At 37.5% G+C, this 20,902-nt stretch overlaps 1 protein-coding gene across 1 annotated transcript in view; it reads left to right on the top strand.

The window, feature by feature from the left end:
- The window catches only part of LOC113060452 (BRISC and BRCA1-A complex member 2-like), a 92,611-nt gene that overhangs the window by 30,626 nt on the left and 41,083 nt on the right, over positions 1-20,902 (top strand). Inside the window, exons 5-6 of the mRNA XM_026229380.1 lie at positions 3,172-3,366; positions 10,260-10,334. Coding sequence (XP_026085165.1) covers positions 3,172-3,366; positions 10,260-10,334 — 270 coding nt within the window. The remainder of the gene's footprint in view (positions 1-3,171; positions 3,367-10,259; positions 10,335-20,902) is intronic.

Raw genomic sequence — 20,902 nt, 5'->3', positions numbered from 1 at the left:
GAATATTAAATTTAATTTTGTTTTATTTTATATTAAAAAGTTTCAGAGGGTTGTGCATCAAGGACAGGAAATAACTGAAGGAACAGGAACTAGAAATGTCACGAGCTGGATTCAAGCTGATGTTGCCTTTTTTAGCACCAGTGTATCATGTATCAGAGCATGTGTGGTAACAACTTTGCAATGGCTCCAACCAGTTTACCATTACTGAAAAAAAAAGAAAAAGAAAAACCATCCTGAATCGATTGCCCTAGAAACACTATTTCCCTTATCATCATTCCCTCATTCTTTGTCATGGGTGAAGAACTCATCTCTTATCTTTCCTTTCCATTTTTTTTATTTCTTTTGCATTAACTAAAGATGAAAGACTTTGATTTGATCCAAGAAATGTAACAAGCTCGGCTGTATGCTGTGGGTTGTGCTGTTAATAAGTTGTGTAATGTGTGCCTCATTAGACAGAAGGCGTGCCCTGTCCCCTCTCTTCTCTTCTGCTCGTATGTGACTCAATCAGGCGTGTAGATGGAAGGATTCATGGGAGCGATGAAAATCAAGTCGAAATTGCATAGCCATCATTTAAAAATCCCAAGACTGTGTTTGACAAACTCATTTTAACACAGCCTGTGTTTGTTTGTGCCTCGCAGTGACAGGAATACTTATTTGTCTTATTCTTAACCCTTGACAAGGAGCTGTTCTTTAAGCGAGATACATGTTTATCAACTTGCTTGCAAAAATGTAGATTCTGCATTTTATTTTCAGTCAGTGTCACTAAAATTTAATTTCAACTTGTGTACATATCACGCATCAACAAGCAATTGGGCCTCGGAGACAGAACTGGCTGTTGGGTAGAATTAGGCCAGTGAAAAGAATGGTGGAACACTTTGTGAAAAGGTGGCAATTTGGTTTTTGCCCCCTCACTCTGAATTTGCATACCTGTGCACTGCTCCAGTCAGGGAAGCTCATGCAAATTGGGATCACCTATGCAAATGAGATCAGCCTGTAGGAGGAGAGAAGGAAAGGCAAGTAGATCGTGTTGGCATGTAGGCCTTTTCCCGCTCACGCAGTGCGCAAGAACACGGCAATGCAAACTCTGTGTTGGGCATACACCCACTCAACTCACATCTTTCCCTAATAGCACTGTGTTTGCAGTAAGAAAGACTGTAAATAGTCTGCGCTCGGTTGCTGTCTGAACCTTAAAAAAATCTAATTTTCTTACCAAACCATTGTTCCCTGCATGCATTGCATATGGCACAGACTCAAGGTCTTGTACTATCTTATCTGAAAACTGTGTGAGAACAGTGTTTCCTCTTTTCCAGTGGCTTAATTTCCCATGCTTTGTGGCACATTGCCTTAGCAAGAAATGAAGCTGGAATTCATCGTCTTTTGGCTTCTGGGCTTGGGGTGCATAGAGACTTAGTTAGGGGATGAAAGAGTCCCTGCCGGTGCAGGATATCCTGTGTTGTTGCCACCTCAAGATGGTTGGGGGGGGGGAGGTGCACATCAAGTTGACATTTTGACAATAAAGGGTTATAAGGCCCCGACTCAGCACTTTGGAACCTGCCATCTGACTTTAATTGCCTCGGTTCTTTTGTTTTTTTTTCTTATCTCTAAAAGTCTCTGAAGTTTTTCTGCAGATTACACTTACAATCTGTATTCCACATCAAACCTGCATCATTCAAAGAGGATTTTTTTTTATAACGTGATGATTAATAAAGCTAGTTTAAGGTTTTAGCAACATGTTGTACACTGAAATTATTTATTGTTATATGCCAAAAGCATGGTGCATGTGTACACACACACACATATATATATATATATATATATATATATATATATATATATACATTATCAGGAAGGCTATTCCAGAGTTTGGGAGCCAAATGTGAAAAAGCTCTACCTCATTTAGTGGACTTTGCTATCCTAAAAACTACCAAAAGTCCAGAGTTTTGTGACCTTATGGAGCGTGATGGATTGTAATGTGGTATAAGGCTAGTTAGGTAGGCAGGAGCTAAACCATTTAGGGCCTTATAGGTAAGTAATCATATTTTGTAACTGATACAGAACTTAATAGGTAGCCGGTGCAGAGACTTGACCTGGTAAGGACCCTAGCAGCTGCATTTTGGACTACCTGTAGCCTGTTTAATGAAGATGCAGGACAACCACCTAGAAGTGCATTACAAAAGTCCAGTCTAGGACTATATATCTCTCTCTTATCGGAATTTAATAGGAGAAAATTATTGGTCATCCAATCTTTTATATTTTTAACACACTCTTAACTTAGATAATTTTTAATTTTCATCTGGTCTCGTTGAGATATATAGCCTTTATAGCTTCCTGGTCGCTACGACCCCCCGTCCGTGACGTCACGCTCTTCCATTGAACTGATTGCACACGATATTCAGAGTTGTCCTTGTCAAAGGTGTTCCCCAAAAGCGCTAGACGCAGCGTCTCGTTCCCTCGAGGAACTAGGGTTACATACGTAACCTAGGGACGTTTTCTCATAATCGTTAATATAAATATGATCAAGTGCCACCATTAAGTGTTTTCAGTCAATGGCATGAGGTGGGGTGGAAGAATCTCTTTAAACCATGGTAGATGTGGGGAATTTTTGTAAACTTTTTTTTCTTTATGAAACATACTTTATTTCTGTTTTGTTGCTCACACTTTAACTTTAAAGGTAAAATGAATTAAAATTGACCATATTTGTGTTCATAATAAACATTGCTGTTCCTCTGAAATGACTTTCCTATTCGACTAATGTTACCAAAGCAACTTAAGTTTCAACCAATGGGTGTCAACAGAGATGTATGTTTACTGAATGCCCAATTTTGACCTTCCCTGATGGATAAAAACAATAACCCTACCATACAATTTTTTTTTAAATAGCCATAATGAAACTCTGAAATATATCTTGTTACAAAAATCAAATAAGTTGTGAATGGATTTGAATGGATTTTTCAAATGAATCTATTAAATTGCAAAGATTGCAAAAAATGTGAAAGTTTATATATACATACATGCATACATATATATATATATATGTATGTATGTGCTTCTCAAAATCTTTAAAAGTGGGCTGAAAAGTGCTAGATGTTTCTGTTTTCCCAATCTTCTAGTTTTTCTTATTTTTGTGATAAAATGCTGACTCCCACTCTCTCTCTTTCTCTCCTCCGGCAGCACTTGGTGTCGTGGGACACGGGTAAACCAGAGTGTCTCCTGCAGCTGGTGAAAGAGCTGTTGCAGCAGTATCATCAGTACCAGTGCCAGCGGCTTCGTGACAGTTCCCGCCTGCTCTTTGAATATGGTAGCCTGCTGGAAGACCCCAACTATGGGCGCAGTATGGAGATCTACGCTGGCCGCAAGAACAGCTGGGTAAAAATGCTGCATCGCCTTATACATTTCCATTAACATGATAGGGTCACTATGTAGGGTCAGGGGGATTCTGAAGCTTATTCCTGTGTTGCTGTGTCTTAGGCCAGACGCAGGGAATCACCCTGGATGGAAAAATAAAGTATTTAATTACCCAAATTATCCAAATGGTTAATTAATATATAAAACATCACACCGCCAGCTAAAGCATGTATTTGGAGTACTGGATCGCTTAGCTCTCCTTCAAGCAAACTGACCTTCTCTTAATGAAATTTCATAAACTAATTGATTGAAGTGGTAAAAAGTCTCTTCTTTCAAATTTTAAAGTCCAGATATATACTTTTTTTGGAACAACCTAAAACCAGGTGCCTTATTCATGGGCACAATGTTAACTGGGAATCATGCGTACCATTTGGGGTTTGAACCAGCAACTTTCTGTATGTGGTGTGATAAAATCACACACTACTTGATGTTGTAAGCCTATCATCAATGTCACAGAATCCACACACAAGGCAGTGGATTTTTGATAAAGTTTAAAGCAAATTGCACAACCGGTTCAAAAACGAACACACACTCCCTCACACATGGACACACAGAGGGTTCCGTAATATGGTCGTGTTTTTGGGAAGAGTGTAGTGTGTTGGGCTGTGGGCGTGAGTGTGTTGCTTCATGGGCTTTAGTCTTTAAAGGGATGTGGTGAACTGTGGTCTGTGGGATAACAGTCTATGATTAGGAAACTTTTGTGTAATTTTAAAAAGATGTAACCAAAGTAATGCATAATATATGAATGTAAACAAGGAGTCATACAGCGAATTACATTTGAAAGTGAATATAGCTATGGCATACTTATTCTGGAGAACATTTGATGAGAATTTTAAGTGAACACTGAGAGTATGGCATTGTGTGTTGTACTTCTATTCTAAATTTAATCAAAATCATACCTTGACAAGAGCGGCTTGGCCAATGCATCAGTACCAACCCTACACGCACACCACATTGAAAGGGACATACAATACAAAGTAAAAAATATAGTCAAAGTCCTACTAATATAGTTCCTTTAACAAAAATATAATAAAAGGAAAAGATTTGTGTGACGAACAGACTAATTTAAGCCTTTATTCACTGAAAAGCAAGATATACACCCTAGCTCTTAATGCCACAAAAGTAGTGATTTCTAATTTGTAAATGAATCATTTGACAGCAGTCAAGTCAAATCACATTTATTTATAGATCAACTCTTAAAAAAAAAAAAAAGGGAAGTCGTGGCCTAATAGTCAGAGTCGGACTCGTAACCCAAAGGTTGTGGGTTCGAGTCTCGTACCGGCAGGGATTTATGGGAGGGAGGAGTAATGTTCAGTGCTCTTTCCCACCTTCAATACTACTGAGGTGCCCTTGAGCAATGCAACGAACCCCCAACTGCAGCAAAAAATGGGTGCCCACTGCTCTGGGTGTGTTCACAGTGATAATTAATCAATTAATCGATCAATCGTTTACCTTAATGCTGTAAAATACATCTATTGCAACAGCACGTAGTCATTGGCATGACAGGATGTGCAAAAGCCACTCAAAAAACAAACAAAAAAACTTTCTCACCCAAATTAAAGGGGTTGTAGTCTGAATAAAATGCTAGTAGCAGGATTATAAAATGAATAGATGTGATTATTATGATTTGATAAAATGAAGAGAGCGTGCCATACGCTTGAGATCATTTTACTATGTTGACGGTTTCCTGTCCCAGTACGGAGACCGCTGCATGCGCCTCTTTAAATGGTTTTGTGGTGCTCGTTGTTGTATTTTAAAGCACAATTACAATGTTTTCAAATGACATTATGGAATTTCAAATAAAATTATCCCAAACGTGTGTGGCTGTGCTGCGCAGTCAGAGAACCTCTTCCATTGGCGCTCCTGCAAAACACACTGTTGCTTACATCAAACATTACTTAATTTGATCCTGCTGGATCCTGTTCCGGAAAATGTCAGATTATGAATTTTGCCGTTCTGGTAGGCCTATTTGTTTAAAAAAATCTGGCATTCACAGTGCATTAGTCTGTGACAGTGTGGACCGGTATGCTACGGTCTATTTAAACTGACCAGTGTATCCTTTTACCCAGTTAACAATTTTTGGTTCTCAGAACATTCTCAGAACGTTATTTTTTATGGTTTGTTTTTGGTTAGCCAGGAATGTTTTCTTAACGTTCCCAGAACATTAGTTTTTGGTTTCCAGAACGTTAGTCTAACATTCCCAAAACATTATTCTAATGTTCCCAGAATGTTAGCTTTTGGTTCCCAGAACATTATTCTAATGTTAATCTAAAATTCCAATAACATTATTATAACATTCCACTTATGTTAGTTTTTGGTTCCAAGAATGTTATTCTAACATTTCCATAAAGTTATTATAATGTTCCCCTAAACTCTTTACTCTGATATGATCACCCCGCTGTACTTGGGTATTCATCCAGCACACTCATGACCCAGTATAGTATAAGCGGCATGGAAAGATCTGTACGCCTAATCAGTATTATAAAAACCACATCCTGTTTTTATCTATTGTTTATGTAATATTCTGAGCACAACAACCCTCATATGTAAAATTAAATCTGTCCATTAATATATAATGTTAAGATTACGAAGTACCCAGATTTTACATTTCTTCAACACCAAATAAAAATGACTTAAAATAAGACATTTATTCATACATATATATATATATATATACATATAAATGAAAAAAAAAAGTTACTTGACTTAAAGTAGGAAAGCAGTACATTTATTCTTACCACTGAAGTTTAAGTTACAGTTTATGCAGCGGGACCTTCTTTTGATCCATAAACAGAAAACTTTCTCGCTTAACATCATGTTCTCTTCAGTTAGGCATTTTCAGTCTCTCTGAAATCAGATTTACTCTCATAAATATATTAATTGTAAGTGATCATTCAATAAAGAGGTCGATAAATGAGCGAGTCAGTCATCCAGTAAAACAAAAAATGACCGTTATTTTTTTTTATTCTGCGAGCGTGCAACTCTCTGTGGAAGACATGTGAAAGCGTGTGCTGGTGAAGCACGTGCAGATCAGAGGCACACAGTAAATGAAGATTAAATAAACCCACAATTTTTTTTATTTTTGTTATCACTCTACGCTTAACCCTGGCTTAATATTATAATTTAAATCGTGTTTTGATCGATCTAATTTCTGTATTTGAATAAATGCTGCATTAAATTTTAGGGCTCTGTATAGGTCATTACACATTAACATCTGCAACTTTTAATTGGAAAGATTTATAGGGGTATAACATAATCTGAGAATAACCATAAGGGAATGTTCTGTATAAGTTATTTTATGGTTGCAAAAAATAACCTAAAAATTTCCATTAGGGAACGTTCTGTATAAGTTACTTTTAGGTTATTTAAAAAAAAAAAAATGTTCTTGGAATGTTATTTTGTGGTTGCAAAAAAAAAAACTATTAGGGAACGTTTTCTATAAGTTACTTTTAGGTTATTTTAAAAATAACCACCATACAACATTCTGGGAACGTTATTTTATGGTTGTGAAAAAATAACCAAAAAATAAAGTTTCTCTAACATTAGTATTTGGTTCCCAGAAAAATAACCAAAGGAAACCAAAAACTAACGTCAGGGGAATGTTCTGTGTTTGCTAAGTATACGTTTGGTTGATTGTATTTTACTTTTCATAATAAACAGAACAACATTTTTTGATTAGGATATAACTATCAAAAGTTTTTACTTTTATTTTGCACAATCACAATAAAAACAGAAGATGTGTGATTTTGTAAAAAAAAGCAAGCAAACAAAATGTGAGTTGTCATCCTTTCCTTTCCGTATAACTTGTTTATGAAGTGCCGCGCCACACTTCTGTTAGCTTTTTTAGCTTTTTTGCTGTCTTAGCTTTTTTTAAATGAAAACAAATAGTTATTTTTATTTTAGGCCCATTACTTACATAGGCTATAGTATTCCATTTTGTCCCAGAGCTTGAAAACCTTGGTGCATCCAGAAACTTGTGAACAATGTTCTTATTTTGGCGTCACCATTTAGTGACATCATTCAATGCTCCGGGAAAGCGTATCGTCAGTGTCGGTCACAGCGCCTTCTAATTGCTGTTTTGAATCCAGCAATTATTTATTTACAAATTATAAACTCTGATTATGACAAGTGTGGTATTAGCTTTATTTATTAGAGGAATAATTGGTTAGCCTGAAAATGTAACATCGTGACCATGCTTTTGGATGCCGATCTGTCCTGCAGTCCTGCAGCCCTGCAAAGTGCAGAGCCCAATATGAAACAATTATCTGGGTATATTTCTACATTTCTACTGCTTTTTTCATGTTAAAGAACTTTGTGTTGTTTCTATTTTAATGTACTTTTAAAGTTTAAATCACATTAAAAGCTTAATTTGTACATTAATTAATTAATGATGATGCATTTATATACCATCAGCATCACTCACAGCCGCTCGCACGTGTTTTGCGCATGAGCTTCACTCAGCTCAAAATTAATAGATTAATTGACCATGATAGCTTTAATCAATTGCATCTCTTATTCACAATTAATCGATCATCGATTAATCATTGACATCCCTAACTACTTTGTGTGTGCACTTAAGGCGGGCGTACACGGTGCGAATTCGGATGGTTGGAAGATCGTATGTCCACGCACACGGCACGAGTGAGTTTATCTGAAAATCGTACGGACGAGATGATATACGACACAATTTTACAACCTGCGAATTCCAGAAGCAATCGCACGAAGTTGATAGACGCGTTCGACTTGAAGCTCCGCTGCACGCACAGAAGGATCATTGTATGACATTACCGCGAGAGCAATAAGAGAGCACACATATCCAATGCATTCGAATCGCTCTCGCGGTACTTTGATGTCATACAGGTGATCATTCTGTGCGTGCAGCGGTGCTTCAAGTGGAACACGCCTAATATAACTGCTCTCCCTCTGTCATAACTGCAAATAAAATATTGATACGAGCCATGACTGTTTCCTACACGTACAGTTTATTTTTCAGCAATAGGAAACCGGGACTTTTGGTTACCCTGTGTGTGTGTTCTTGTATATGGTTTATAAATATCTGAAATGGGTATTAAAATGTAAACATGGTTTGTGAGGACAATTACTGTTTAAAAAAAAAAACTTTACGGTGTTTAATAGAAATTTTAAACATGCATTTTTCGTGATGGATAAAGGTAGTGAGTGTATTGGGATATACAGTATAGAATACCGTTACGTCTATGGAGAGTCCCTGTAAACTACATATGCGTGTGTGAGAGAGAGCGAGAGAGAACTAAAAAGGCATTGGAATACGTTGCAAGAAACATCATACAGCGCTCGCTGTTCCTGGCAGACTTCAGCAGCCGTCTTCGTCTTTCTTCTTCTGTGGTTTTCCTAGTTCGTGATTGGTCAACTTCAGATAAATCAACAAATGGGCTCGTTCAACCGCACAAATGACACGAATTCAAACCGATAGCTCACGAACTTTTAGACATATTTAAAACTAGACATATTTAAAAGTGTTCGGGAGGTCGGGAAGTGCTCGTAAGCCACTCTGCTCGGCTCGTAATTCATCGCAAATGATACGAGCCGCGACCATACGAGAATACGTGATTTCCACACGATTGAAAAAAATCGCATGCGAACTCGTACGACAGCAAAAATCGCACCGTGTACGCCCGCCTTTAGGATGGGATAAATGCAGATCACTAATTGCGAATATGAAAACAAACTCAGTTCAGTTATAAAGCAGCTCTCCAGAAGAATTCAGCTCAGTGTTGATTCAGTTCAGTTCAAAAATAGTGAAAAGTTGATAAATTAGGAAGTTCAGTTCAGCTGTAAGCAGCTCTACAGAAGGTCAGTATGTCATTAGTTAGCTTAATGTAGTTAAAGGGTTATTTAATTCAGTTCAGTAACAGATGTTGCAAAATTATAAAAGATTTAGCTATAAAGCTGCTCTACATTATGTGACTCAGATCTTTTTTAATTATTCGTTGGCCCAGTTCACAAGACTGATGCAAATGATTATTTCACATATTGAATTAATTTTGTTCTTCTCACTTACTGACACATTAGTTGCTTTCATCAGCTGAAGGTTATCAATGAATAATGGCCTAAACACATTTTACCCCAGTTAAGACTCCCAGTTGTTAAAAAGTTTGAATCTGAATTAGAATATCCAGGTTTGGAAAACACTTGGATCCAGGATCAGGCAATCAATTTTACTTTTGTGCCAGGTTTTCGTAGCAATAATAGATTGGATCACCCTTATCCAGATGTTCTTGAATTCCACCCTTCTGATGGGATCAGCATAATTCAGATTGTTTGAAACAAAGGAATCCCAGTTTTACTAAAAACCACATACTGGAGAGTTGATCCACATCAAAACCAAGACTGGACTGGATTATGTGATCTGATATTATTTTTTGAACAACTGCAATTTGATCAGATAACTTTTAAACAACTGGGCCCAGAGGACTAGGAAAAATCTAATATATGTCTTCCATCCATTTTCCCAACCGTTTGTCTTGTGTGGGATTGCACAGATGCTGGAGCCAATCCCAGCATCTCGGGCCACAGTATGGACACATTGCTGGCCAATACACGCTAACATTCAGACATATGCTATGGGTCTTTTTAATGCTGCTTTTTTAATTTGATGGAAAAAAGTGATCAGGGCAATTCTTCAGAATTGCTGAACTATTGTGTTCCATGGCATAAATAAAGTCAAGTGTTATAACATGAGGATGAGAAATAATGACATAATTATTCCATTAACAATTAGGTTACTGTGTGAGGAAAATTACAGAGTGTGTCTCTGTGTGTGTGTTCACTATTTGATGCTCTTCATGTGCTTTTATCTTTTTATTTTTTTCTAGACGGGGGAGTTTTCTGCTCGATTCCTTCTCAAACTCCCTGTGGATTTTAGCAACATTCCCGTCTATCTCCTCAAGGTAAGATCCATCCTTTAATACACACTTTAGGGAAGATCATAAACCCCCATTTCTTTGATTTGTTTGGTGAAAGGATGTTTATCTGTTTATCAGTGCATGAAAATGTCTCCACAAAATGTTACATGTAAAAGTGCATGTAAGTGTAGGTCTCTCTCGTGCAAACGTTCGTTTCTCTGCTCTTGTTTGTGCGTGTGTGTAGGCTGCGAGTTGACTAATCAGCAGCCTGTCACTCCCAATCAACTCTGAGCTGTGTTGTGTCTGCAGGCCCTCTCTCTTTCGCCTCCCCTTCCAGTCACCCTGTGTCTTGCCTTCCCTACGTTTTTTCTTTTTTTCTGTTTGCCCATCTCTCCTGAAGTACCGTGTGTATGTTTGTGTCCATGTGTGCGTGAGAGGGTGTAGGGCCTCGGGAGGCCCTTGCTCTATGGCCTTTTCCAGCCTGAGCCATGTTTGTCCTCCCCAAGAGAGCTGAAATGATGGTAAACATACGGAAAATAGCAGCCATCATCAGCATCACTGTCTCAGTGTTGTGTACCTCAGCAGTACTGTACACTAGACTCATACATAGACATGTACAGTTCACTCCCAGTAGACCATATTCCACCCTGAAACTCACTTTAGTCACAGGTCAGCGGCCGTCTGTAAGGTCATCACTGTGGGGTCATTATTCCCAGCTAATTTGTCATGAAGCTTGATATATCAAGACCTTGATAACTTTTATTATGATTTAAGGTCCTCCGTTTTACTTCATCCTCAGTGCGTTGATTTAAGCTGCCTGTATTCTACTGAGATGTTTTTTTTTAGTTCAACAGTGTTTGTTGTGATTTGCCATAGATGGCTTCAAGCTCTGACCATTTTCCACTGAAAAACTGGCGACCAGATTTAGCTCTGTAAGAGGTGCTTGTGAAATCCAATGGAATGTCTGCCTCTGTACAAAGAAAAAGCTCTGTAAATTAGCACCCAAGTTTGTCTTGTTGGCACTGAAAAGTTCAAGTTCAAAGTATTATTTTGAAGTAAGTGTCAACTGATTAGGTCAACTATGGTTTGTTAAAGATGAGACATGTATGCACGTGTAAATGCTTAATGTCTGATAAAGAATTATACACTTCAAGTGAAATCACAGAACAAACAAGTGTGACGTCATTTCGACACATTCAAACGTCAGTTGGTCTAAGAAGATTATTTCATAGGTGGATGTGCTTGTTTGCCATCAGAAATCTTTTTATTTTTTCACTGACATTATTGTTGTGTCTTAGTTGTGTTTCTGAAAGGATAGCTCGCAGCACTAAATACACATACACAAATCACTCCCATTGCTCATGAGCAGCTTTGGAATGTTCACAAACAGTATACTATTGCACAGCAACCCAAACAGTATATTCATTTATGGATGTCCAAACCAAAGTAATTGCTACGACAAGACAGAATGAGTTCCAGAAGGTAAAGCTGTCTGAGACACTTGAGCCAAAATAAGAACTTTTTTTTGGCATTAAGGCTTTACCCACTGGTGTCCATTACTGCTCCTGCACTGTAAAAAAAAAAAAAATTAATACGTCGAGCCACCTTAAAATTTTAACCCTCTCAAGGCAGGTGTTGCAGATTTGCAACAGTAAAGTAACTAAAAACCTTATTACTCCAGATACATATTTTATGAATCTGGAGTACTAAAAACTTTACTATAGGTTACTAAATTTACTAAGTTACTAAAACTTCATTTGAGCCTGAGAGGGTTAAGGCAACAGTTTTTTTGAGTTTACTCAATTAAAAGGTCAATTAGTTGTACAAACTTTTGTGCATGTTTAACCAACATCATATATTAAGTTAACTTTTATATTAACAAAACCTGATAATTTAAAAAGTGTAAGGCAGCCGGCTTCAGAAGGTTTTTGAGTTTTAGATTTTTTTTACAGTGCAGCTTCAGTACTTTAGGTTTTACTCAACCAGTTTTAAGTTTGGCACAGAACTGTCAATCCAGCATGAGTGAATTAATTTACTTCTCAGTGCAACAACATTGGTCCTAAAAAAACAATCTTTAAATGGACAGAACAACAACCTTTTTATTTCATCAATATGAGTTCTTTGTAGAAAAGCAAATTTAAATCACAAATCAAATCAACTCATTTCATTTACAATAAAATAAATTAAATACAATTATAATAAAATAAATATGTCTGTTCAAGTTAAGAGCTTATTTGTCACATTTGAGTTGCAAAAGTAAAAACTTCTATATAAATGAATAAATGGGGAAAGCATCAAGCAAAAACTAATACAAAATTCAAGTCCAAAATAATGTGCAACAATAACAACAGGTCCAGTCAAAAATGTATTATATAAAGTTTTTTATATCTGTCCTTCATATCACAAGCAATATAAAATTCATTGCAATGGCGGTAAAAGTGCGTGCATAGCAACAAAGAGGCCAATTTCCTTTCAAGTGTTAGATAATCCACAGAATGTAATCTAAACATCCCGATAAAGCATAGAACTATGTTCCCCTTCAAGAGGATACCGGTCAGTTTCATGAGGATGGCTGTCTCCAGGAAATAACTGGGCAGTTTGTGGCTCACTGTCTTTTGGTTCTGCATTTTGAATAACGATATTTTCTCTAAAGTCTGTAATGGAAAATCTGCAATGTTTTTGACTCCTGTGACCACTGAATGACGAAATCACATTTGTTTTAAAAACACTGGCTAAAAGGGCACCTTACAGTTTCATGATTTTTAAAAAATGTTTCCTAATATGTTTTGAGTAGTCAGGTGTTTTACAAATTACACAATTCACAATTAAATGAAGTTAAGTGAAGATAAGCGCTTATGTGATCTTGAAAGGTGAGACTTCAACCAGTGGTTTTAAAGGAGCAGATGCAATCTGTGTAGAGGCAGGACAGGTTTTTTTTTTTATACACTTAATAACTTAAATGATCTTATTCAAATTTCATAGGCACCAACAACAACTGTACAAAATGAACATATTATAAGCTAATAAAGAAAACTCTATATCCTTAATCCTAATCTAAATAATTTTACTTAATATACATAAGTCAAGTCACCTTTATTTATGTAGCGTTTTAAACAAAATACATTGCGTCAAAGCAGCTGAACAACATTCATTAGGAAAACAGTGTGTCAATAATACAAAATGACAGTTTAAGGTACAGTTTGAAGGACCTGCCATGATAGGGCGCACTACCAAAAAAATAACACGTGGTTTGATGACGCTAAGGAGGAGCGTGGAATGATGGGATTGGTTGTCTTCTACAAAATAAAGTTTTGTAAATGTTGTGTTTGATGTCATAATTTTCAAACGCGAGTTCAATGATTTGCGCGAGTAGATTACGTACAAAGTCATTGCAAAGACGCGATTAGACTATGGATCAGACACTCCTTGCGCAGGTCTAGAGACACGATGCCCCGCGTTTGGCATGTATGTCACATAATAATAATCTTGTTGATCGTTATAGCATACAATTCACCTGTCGATTAAAACACAAGCGAGATCGGCATCTCTTTCTACGTTTACGGGAGCTGTCCTTGTCGACAGAACCAGCGGCAAACGGTAAACAGTAATTATGTTCCATAAATAAGTAACAATCCACCATAAAACGTGCAAGAAGAAGTAAATAAGGAACTGCTTGAAGCAAGCTAGTGTTTTGCTGGACGCTAGGCACAACTTCCGCATTTGTCAATAACACTGTTGCCATGTGGTTTCTACATCAGTAAAGGCAGTAACAAAGGGATAACGTCATTGACCCCATGTCACTGTTTATAATGGTAATTTTCTCATGATTTACAAGTAGTTGAAAACATTAGAGATATTGTTAGTAATCAGCTGGAGAAAATATATAACACTAGCCTAATGGTTTTTGGATATTTTACTGCAAATATCTTACAAATTGTACCTTTAAAGGCAGTTCATCATTGAATTAAGTGATGTCATATCTGTTTAGTGTAAATAGTGTCTGTTCATTTATTTGCAATCAAGTCAACGATATCACTGTAGAGGAAGTCACCCCAACTAAGCAAGCCAGAGGCGACAGCGGCAAGGAACCAAAACTCCATCGGTGACAGAATGGAGGGAAAAACCAGGCTCAGTTGGCGGGGGGCAGTTCTCCTCTGACCAGATGAAACCAGTAGTTCAATTCCAGGCTGCAGCAAAGTCAGATTGTGCAGAAGAATCATCTGTTTCCTGTGGTCTTGTCCTGGTGGTCGTCTGAGACAAGGTCTTTACAGGGGATCAGTATCTGGGGCTCTAGTTGTCCTGGTCTCCGCTGTCTTTCAGGGCTGTAGAGGTCCTTTCTAGGTGCTGATCCACCATCTGGTCTGGATACGTATTGGATCCGGGTGACTGCAGTGACCCTCTGATCTGGATACAGACTGGATCTTGTGGCTACGGTGACCTCGGAACAAGACAGAAACAGACAAATATTAGCGTAGATGCCATTCTTCTAATGATGTAGCAAGTACATAGGGTGTTATGGGAAGTGTTCCCGGTTCAGGTTTACCTAATTAATGCAGCCTAAACATCCTTTAACGGATTTGGATATTAAAAGCATTAGTATGTTATGTGTAAGCCAGGTTAATGGGTCTTTAATCTAGATTTAAACTGCAAGAGTGTCTGCCTCCCGAACAATGTTAGATAGGTTATTAGGTAGGTCATAAAACAGTGCTTACCTAAGTTATAACGGGAAAAACTGCCACTAATGGCTTAAGACAGCTTGAAGACGAAGCAGGAGAAGTTGAACTGACCAACTTGGAGCCACCTAAGCAGTTGTACAGAAGCACATATTGTGAACAAATACCATTCAGATGTTCTTGTAAATTATTATCATATTCTGCATAGAACATGACCTGTCAGAGCGACTGCAGTGTCAAAAACAACAAAAACCAAATCTGGTGCTCGTCTGACCCGAGGCAACTCGATCCTTCTCGGGCAACTCGAAGACGAAGCAGGAAAATTGAAATGACTATCGTTAACTTGCCTCCACCTATACCGTTGTACAGAAGCGCATATTGTGAACAAAATGTAATTCAAATAATCTCGTAAACTGATAACGTTACACATAAAAACAACAACAACAAAAGAAGTAAAGAATTGCATATTGTGGACAAATTTCATTCAAATCATGTCTTAAATTAATACACAAATAACCACCACTTACCATAGTGATAACAATGACAGACCAACGTTAAACAGGCACCACCTGAGGCAACTCTAAAATGAAAGGTAATATGGTGTACAAAAGCACATATTTTGAATAAACTTAATTCAAGTCTTATGGTAAATATTATTTATAGAACAACACCAGAATGAAGCGGGAGAAATTAAAATGGCATATATAAAAAAGTGATCGAACTGCGCATGCTCATCAGCCTTTGTCAGGCAATACTAATAAAAAACTTAAAGTTGTTAGTTTTTCCAACTTTAAATATTAATTTGGTCAAACAAATTGATCGAAATTTCTATTTTACTTGCTTATCTCAACTTTTTTAATGTTAAATAGTTTAATAGTTTAATGTTAAAAACTGAGTTTTTAATACAAAATGTAAGTGATGGCAAATATAATGCAGAGTTTAGCTCAAATCATAATTAAACACACCTGAAACAGCTAATAATGGTCTTCAGGATTACTGGAATCTTCCTGGCAAAAGTGTGGGGGCTGGTTACAGCTAAACAGTGCAGGACATTGGCCCTCCAGGAGTGGGACATGCCTGGCTTAATCGTTAAATGGGCCTTAGTGTAATGTAAATGTGGTCATTGACATTTGCTTGACAGTACTATCCTAAGCTAAAAATAGAATGTATTTAATTATATATAATATCGCTGCCTCTTGTTGACACTTGTTGCCAATAGAGAAAGGACAGTGTAATTGCTAAATACAGAATTAAGTTATCACATGGTCAAAATTTCTGGTGTGGGGATCACAAAATTCTCTTCCTGTCCAATACCTTCCCTTACATGAATTCATGATATGTTTAAAAGTGAGCAAACATCACTGCCTTCTTGTCACTTCTCTAACAAGATGCTGGAAGATAACATTTTGACTGTTTAAATCTTCATCAAATCTCCAGTGACGTCCCTCCACCCTCCATGATTGCCTTTGCCCTCTGCTAGCAGAGCGAGGCTATGTAGGCATCGGTAGGAGTGGTGTTGTGTGCCATGATAGTTGCCTGGAGTGTGCCATCTTGCTGGTTTTATCTTAGTAGTCTGGACATGGTTACCTTCCAAAATCCTCTTGTGTCCCTCAGGGCATCGAGGGCTTGTCAGGAGAGCACTCTGCACTGCTGGAGAGAAATAGAGGACAGTGGCAATGGTGTAGTGTAGCAATCCTATCAAGCATCAGTAGTTTATTTCCTGTTAAGGAACGGAAAAAAAATTGCAATTGCTGTTTTGTCTTTCTACTTTTGGGTTGACTGTGGGAGCTTAAAGGGTTAGTTGACCCTGACTCACCATCACGTCGTTCCAAACCCGTAAGACCTCCGTTCCTCTTCGGAACACAGTTTAAGACATTTTAGATTTAGTCCGAGAGCTTTCTGTCCCTCCATTGAAAATGTATGTACAGTATACTGTCCATGTCCAGAAAGGTAATAGAAACATCATCAAAGTAGTCCATGTGACATCAGAGGGTCAGTTAGAATTTGCTGAAGCATCGGATGTCTTACAGTTTTGGAACGACATGAGGGTAAGTCATTAATTAACTAATTTTTTATTTTTGGGTGAACTAACGCTTTAAAGTAGAAGCCCTAACCCTTACTAAAATATTTAATGTTTAAAAACTGATGCTAAACAGTTCATTTAGTACAAAAAATGGCATCAGTGCAAACAGTTAAATCTAGTAGATTTGGACTGAGCACTGTTCACTGCTCTTTTGTTGCTCGGTTCAGCATGGTACCCATTCAGCTCTAAATGTCAGCTGTCCTAGTTTGTGCAGCCATCGGTGAAGCAAGCGGAGGCTCTGTGTTCGTGACAAGCCTGATCAGTCTCACTCCACTGGAGCCATACGGACTGCTAGCCGAGACCTGTCTCCCTGTGCACCGGGTGAGTTGGAGGATTGCACCGTTGGCCCTCAGGGATCCACTGCCACTGCCGTTTATTATTTTAGACAACTCTGGAGAGTCACATGCCAGGTCTACATGTTGCTTTTTGGCTGCTGTTAAAGGGCCAATCTGTTGCTGGGGAGTAAAGTCACTATAGTGGAATTAGTGATTGTTTTAATTATATATGAAATGGAAAGAATGAAAGTGAGAGCTAAACCTGGAGGCCTCTTTCTATCATGGTTTTAAAATCTCCAAGGGGCACTTATTGGAATGCACAACAAGCAACACAGGACAACAAATCTTGTAATTACCAGTATTTATGTTATGCTTACATTGTAAACACATTTATTTTAAAATAAGGTTCAAAAGCAATGCTTCCAGGCGTATTCACTCTGAGAGTGAAATGAAAAGCAAAACGAATCACTGAAGACAGGCCTATTCACACCAGAAATAAAATGCAAAAGCAAAATAAATCACAGATGACAGGTTTGTTCATGTCAGAAGTGAAACAAAAAAGCACTCTTGTTATTCACATGCAAAACATAACATCTGATACAGCATTTGAGCTGGAGGGTGGGGGGGGATCAGTCAATTTGGTCAGTCACACTTATTTACACCTTTTAGCTTTTCTGTAAACCTACACATTTTTTTCCCTGTGTACCATATTTAAAGGGGTCATATGATGCGATTTCAATTTTTCCTTTCTCTTTGGAGTGTTACAAGCTCTTGGTCCATAAAGAAGATCTGTAAAGTTGCAAAAACTAAAGTCTCAAATCCAAAGAGATATTCTTTATAAAAGTTGAGTCAACCACTCCTACCTAAAACGGCTCATTCTAACATGCCCCCACGTCTATGTCATGATGTGGGAAGATTTGCATAATACCACCCAAATGTTCACGCAAAGAAAGAAGGTTTAATTTTTATTCACACTGTCGTCACCGGGACTGTTTACTGTGAGAGTAGCCTAAAATGCCAGTGTCTGTTTCTATAAAGTGGGGCAATTCTGCCTTTGCAAGGACAGTCTGATGCTTCTGACTCAAAGCCTGTAAGTACTTTTTCATATTTTAGAATTTTCCACTGATAATTCAAACGTGAGGATTTCTCAGATCACAAATGCAGACATGGTTTTATGTTTACGTGGCGTGATATGCAACGCAACACATGAAAATAAATTATAAGACATTATAATCAATAATCATGTCCCCACTGGATGCAACAAATGCCTCGTTTGTAATAGGTTTTTATACAGGTTTTTTCTTGTCGAGTCGGGACACACAGCAAGACAGTATGGAAAGGGGCATAACATTTCCATCACATACTTGAGGTATTCAGCCAATCACGATGCAATGGATAGCTGGCCAATCAGCGTACACCTCACTTTTCAGAATGATGAGCTTTGTAAAAATCAATGCTTTTTAAAAAGGCGGGACCTAGAGGTGAAACTATAATGTACAGTATGTGGAAAATAATGTGTTTTTTGAACCTTAAACTGTATAAACACATGGCATTACACCAAATACACCAAATAATGTTCTTTTTAGCAACGTCATATGACCCCTTTAAGTGTTTTTTTGCAACTCATTCTCACTCCCAACTCAAAGTGACAAATTGACAGTGATTGAAATTTTGCATATTTTTTCAGTGTGAAGGGTACTCTGTTGCTTTGAGTTGTATGTCATATGCATCAGATCAAGATGCATTTAATTCTTTTCATGCATTTGTTAAAATAGAACTCCTGCATTAACTCTATACTTTCACAGATATTTTGGAGTACCTAACCTCACCCATATCCTAAACCGACCAGCTTCTCAGCAATATAAAACATGCAACAGGCAAATAAAAGTAGATAAAGTCAAAGGTATTTATTGCAAAAACTGCCCAAATAGCAGTATAAATCTATTACGAAGTCGTCTTGCATTCCGAGTCTTCTGAAGCCATGCAATATCTTTATGCAAAGAACAGAGTAAAACATAAGGTTTACTTACATTAGACTATTTACACCTTTTTAAACATGTAACCCAACCCCTACCCCTTATTCAACCATTTGTCAATAATAAAACACAGGATATAATTGGCATGTACAACTACAGTCACAATTTATTTAAAAAGTATTAATATTTCAAGTCTTTTGAGGCAAAATGATTTAATTGTGAGAGGAACATCCCCCATAAAGTGCAGTCTGTGCACAAATTCAAAAACTGCCGGTTACTTTGGTTGTGAAACTCTTGTGTGTCTCATGACCGATTGCACCATGCTAATGTTTGGGAGTAACTTCTTTTGATGAGATATGACCGTGATAATGGAATCATTTTCACTAATTGAAAATAGTAATGTCTCTTTAAACTGTAAACAACCCACATAGTGGCAAAATGATTACCCAATTTGTAATTTAATCATGACGATAAAATCATTAAACTTGTTACATTGAAAATAACGCAGTATAAACATGTTTGTCAGCACAATTTCAAAGTAGAATAAAGCAAATCTGTAATTTAATAATGCGGCGTCATTCAAGTTAAATGCACAATGGCAGGCACACATATTTAGTAAATCTTACTGAAAACATAATATTAAGCAGTTCATATTCTAAAATCTATGTTTGGGTTGGTTCTTTGTAAATTAGATAACACTTAAGTAACTGAACCTCCCTACAATGAGAACACTGAGCTGCTACAGTGGGTGTGTACTGCAGATCACCTTTATTAGCATGGCATCCTTGCTTTGTCACCCTGCTTATATATTATTACATTGTTTCATTTTTGTGCCGAATACTCCCTGTAAATCTGCTGCTTTTTTCCAGTACATCCACAGTCTCTGTACCTTCTGATGGCCACATTATATACATAAGCCTCCCTGCCCTTCCTCATGCCACTTCAACTTAAATAGTTGGCCAATTAGTTTTACTCTAATTATTTTCTGAGTACTTTTCCTTCTTGATTTAAGTGTGCTCTTAGCATCAGTGGAGGCAGTTGCCAGGGTGCGTCCAGGGTGAAGCTGGCCCTGAGGTCTGTGCCTTTCTCTGCTCCTCCATTCCCCAGCCTCATTTATTCAGGAGACGCCCTCATTTTAATATTCTCTTCCCTTATTCCCCTATTCCCTTATTCCCATTCTTTCATTCAGTCCTTAAATGAGATCTTAAGACGTGTCTGACAAAAATTTTGCATATAAAGTGTATTGTGGTTTCCCTTTAAAAATTAAACGATGAAAAATCTGAAGAAATGTAGCCTCATCATTATCAAACTCTTATGCAATAATTAATTTCAAGGCTGTCTGTGCCTATCAAAATCTTGATTATTATTTCAATTAAAGCAAATAAAAAAATGTCAGAGGGAATTTTTTTCCCCCTCTGTGATTTGTTTTTCTCTTGAATGGCATACAAGATCAAGCTCCAGAGGGTAGAATTTAATAAACATTGTCATGCACTCTTGTTCAACAGCCCAGGGCTTGGTTTGATTTTAAACCGGGATATGCATTGACCATAACAAAGAGAAATGGAGAGTGGGTGTGAAACAGAAAGAAAGAAGCATGATTGAAGGC

Source organism: Carassius auratus, chromosome 42 (genome assembly GCF_003368295.1).
Source record: "Carassius auratus strain Wakin chromosome 42, ASM336829v1, whole genome shotgun sequence".
Classification (NCBI taxonomy): domain Eukaryota; kingdom Metazoa; phylum Chordata; class Actinopteri; order Cypriniformes; family Cyprinidae; genus Carassius; species Carassius auratus.
This window is presented reverse-complemented; position numbering and strand designations above follow the sequence as displayed.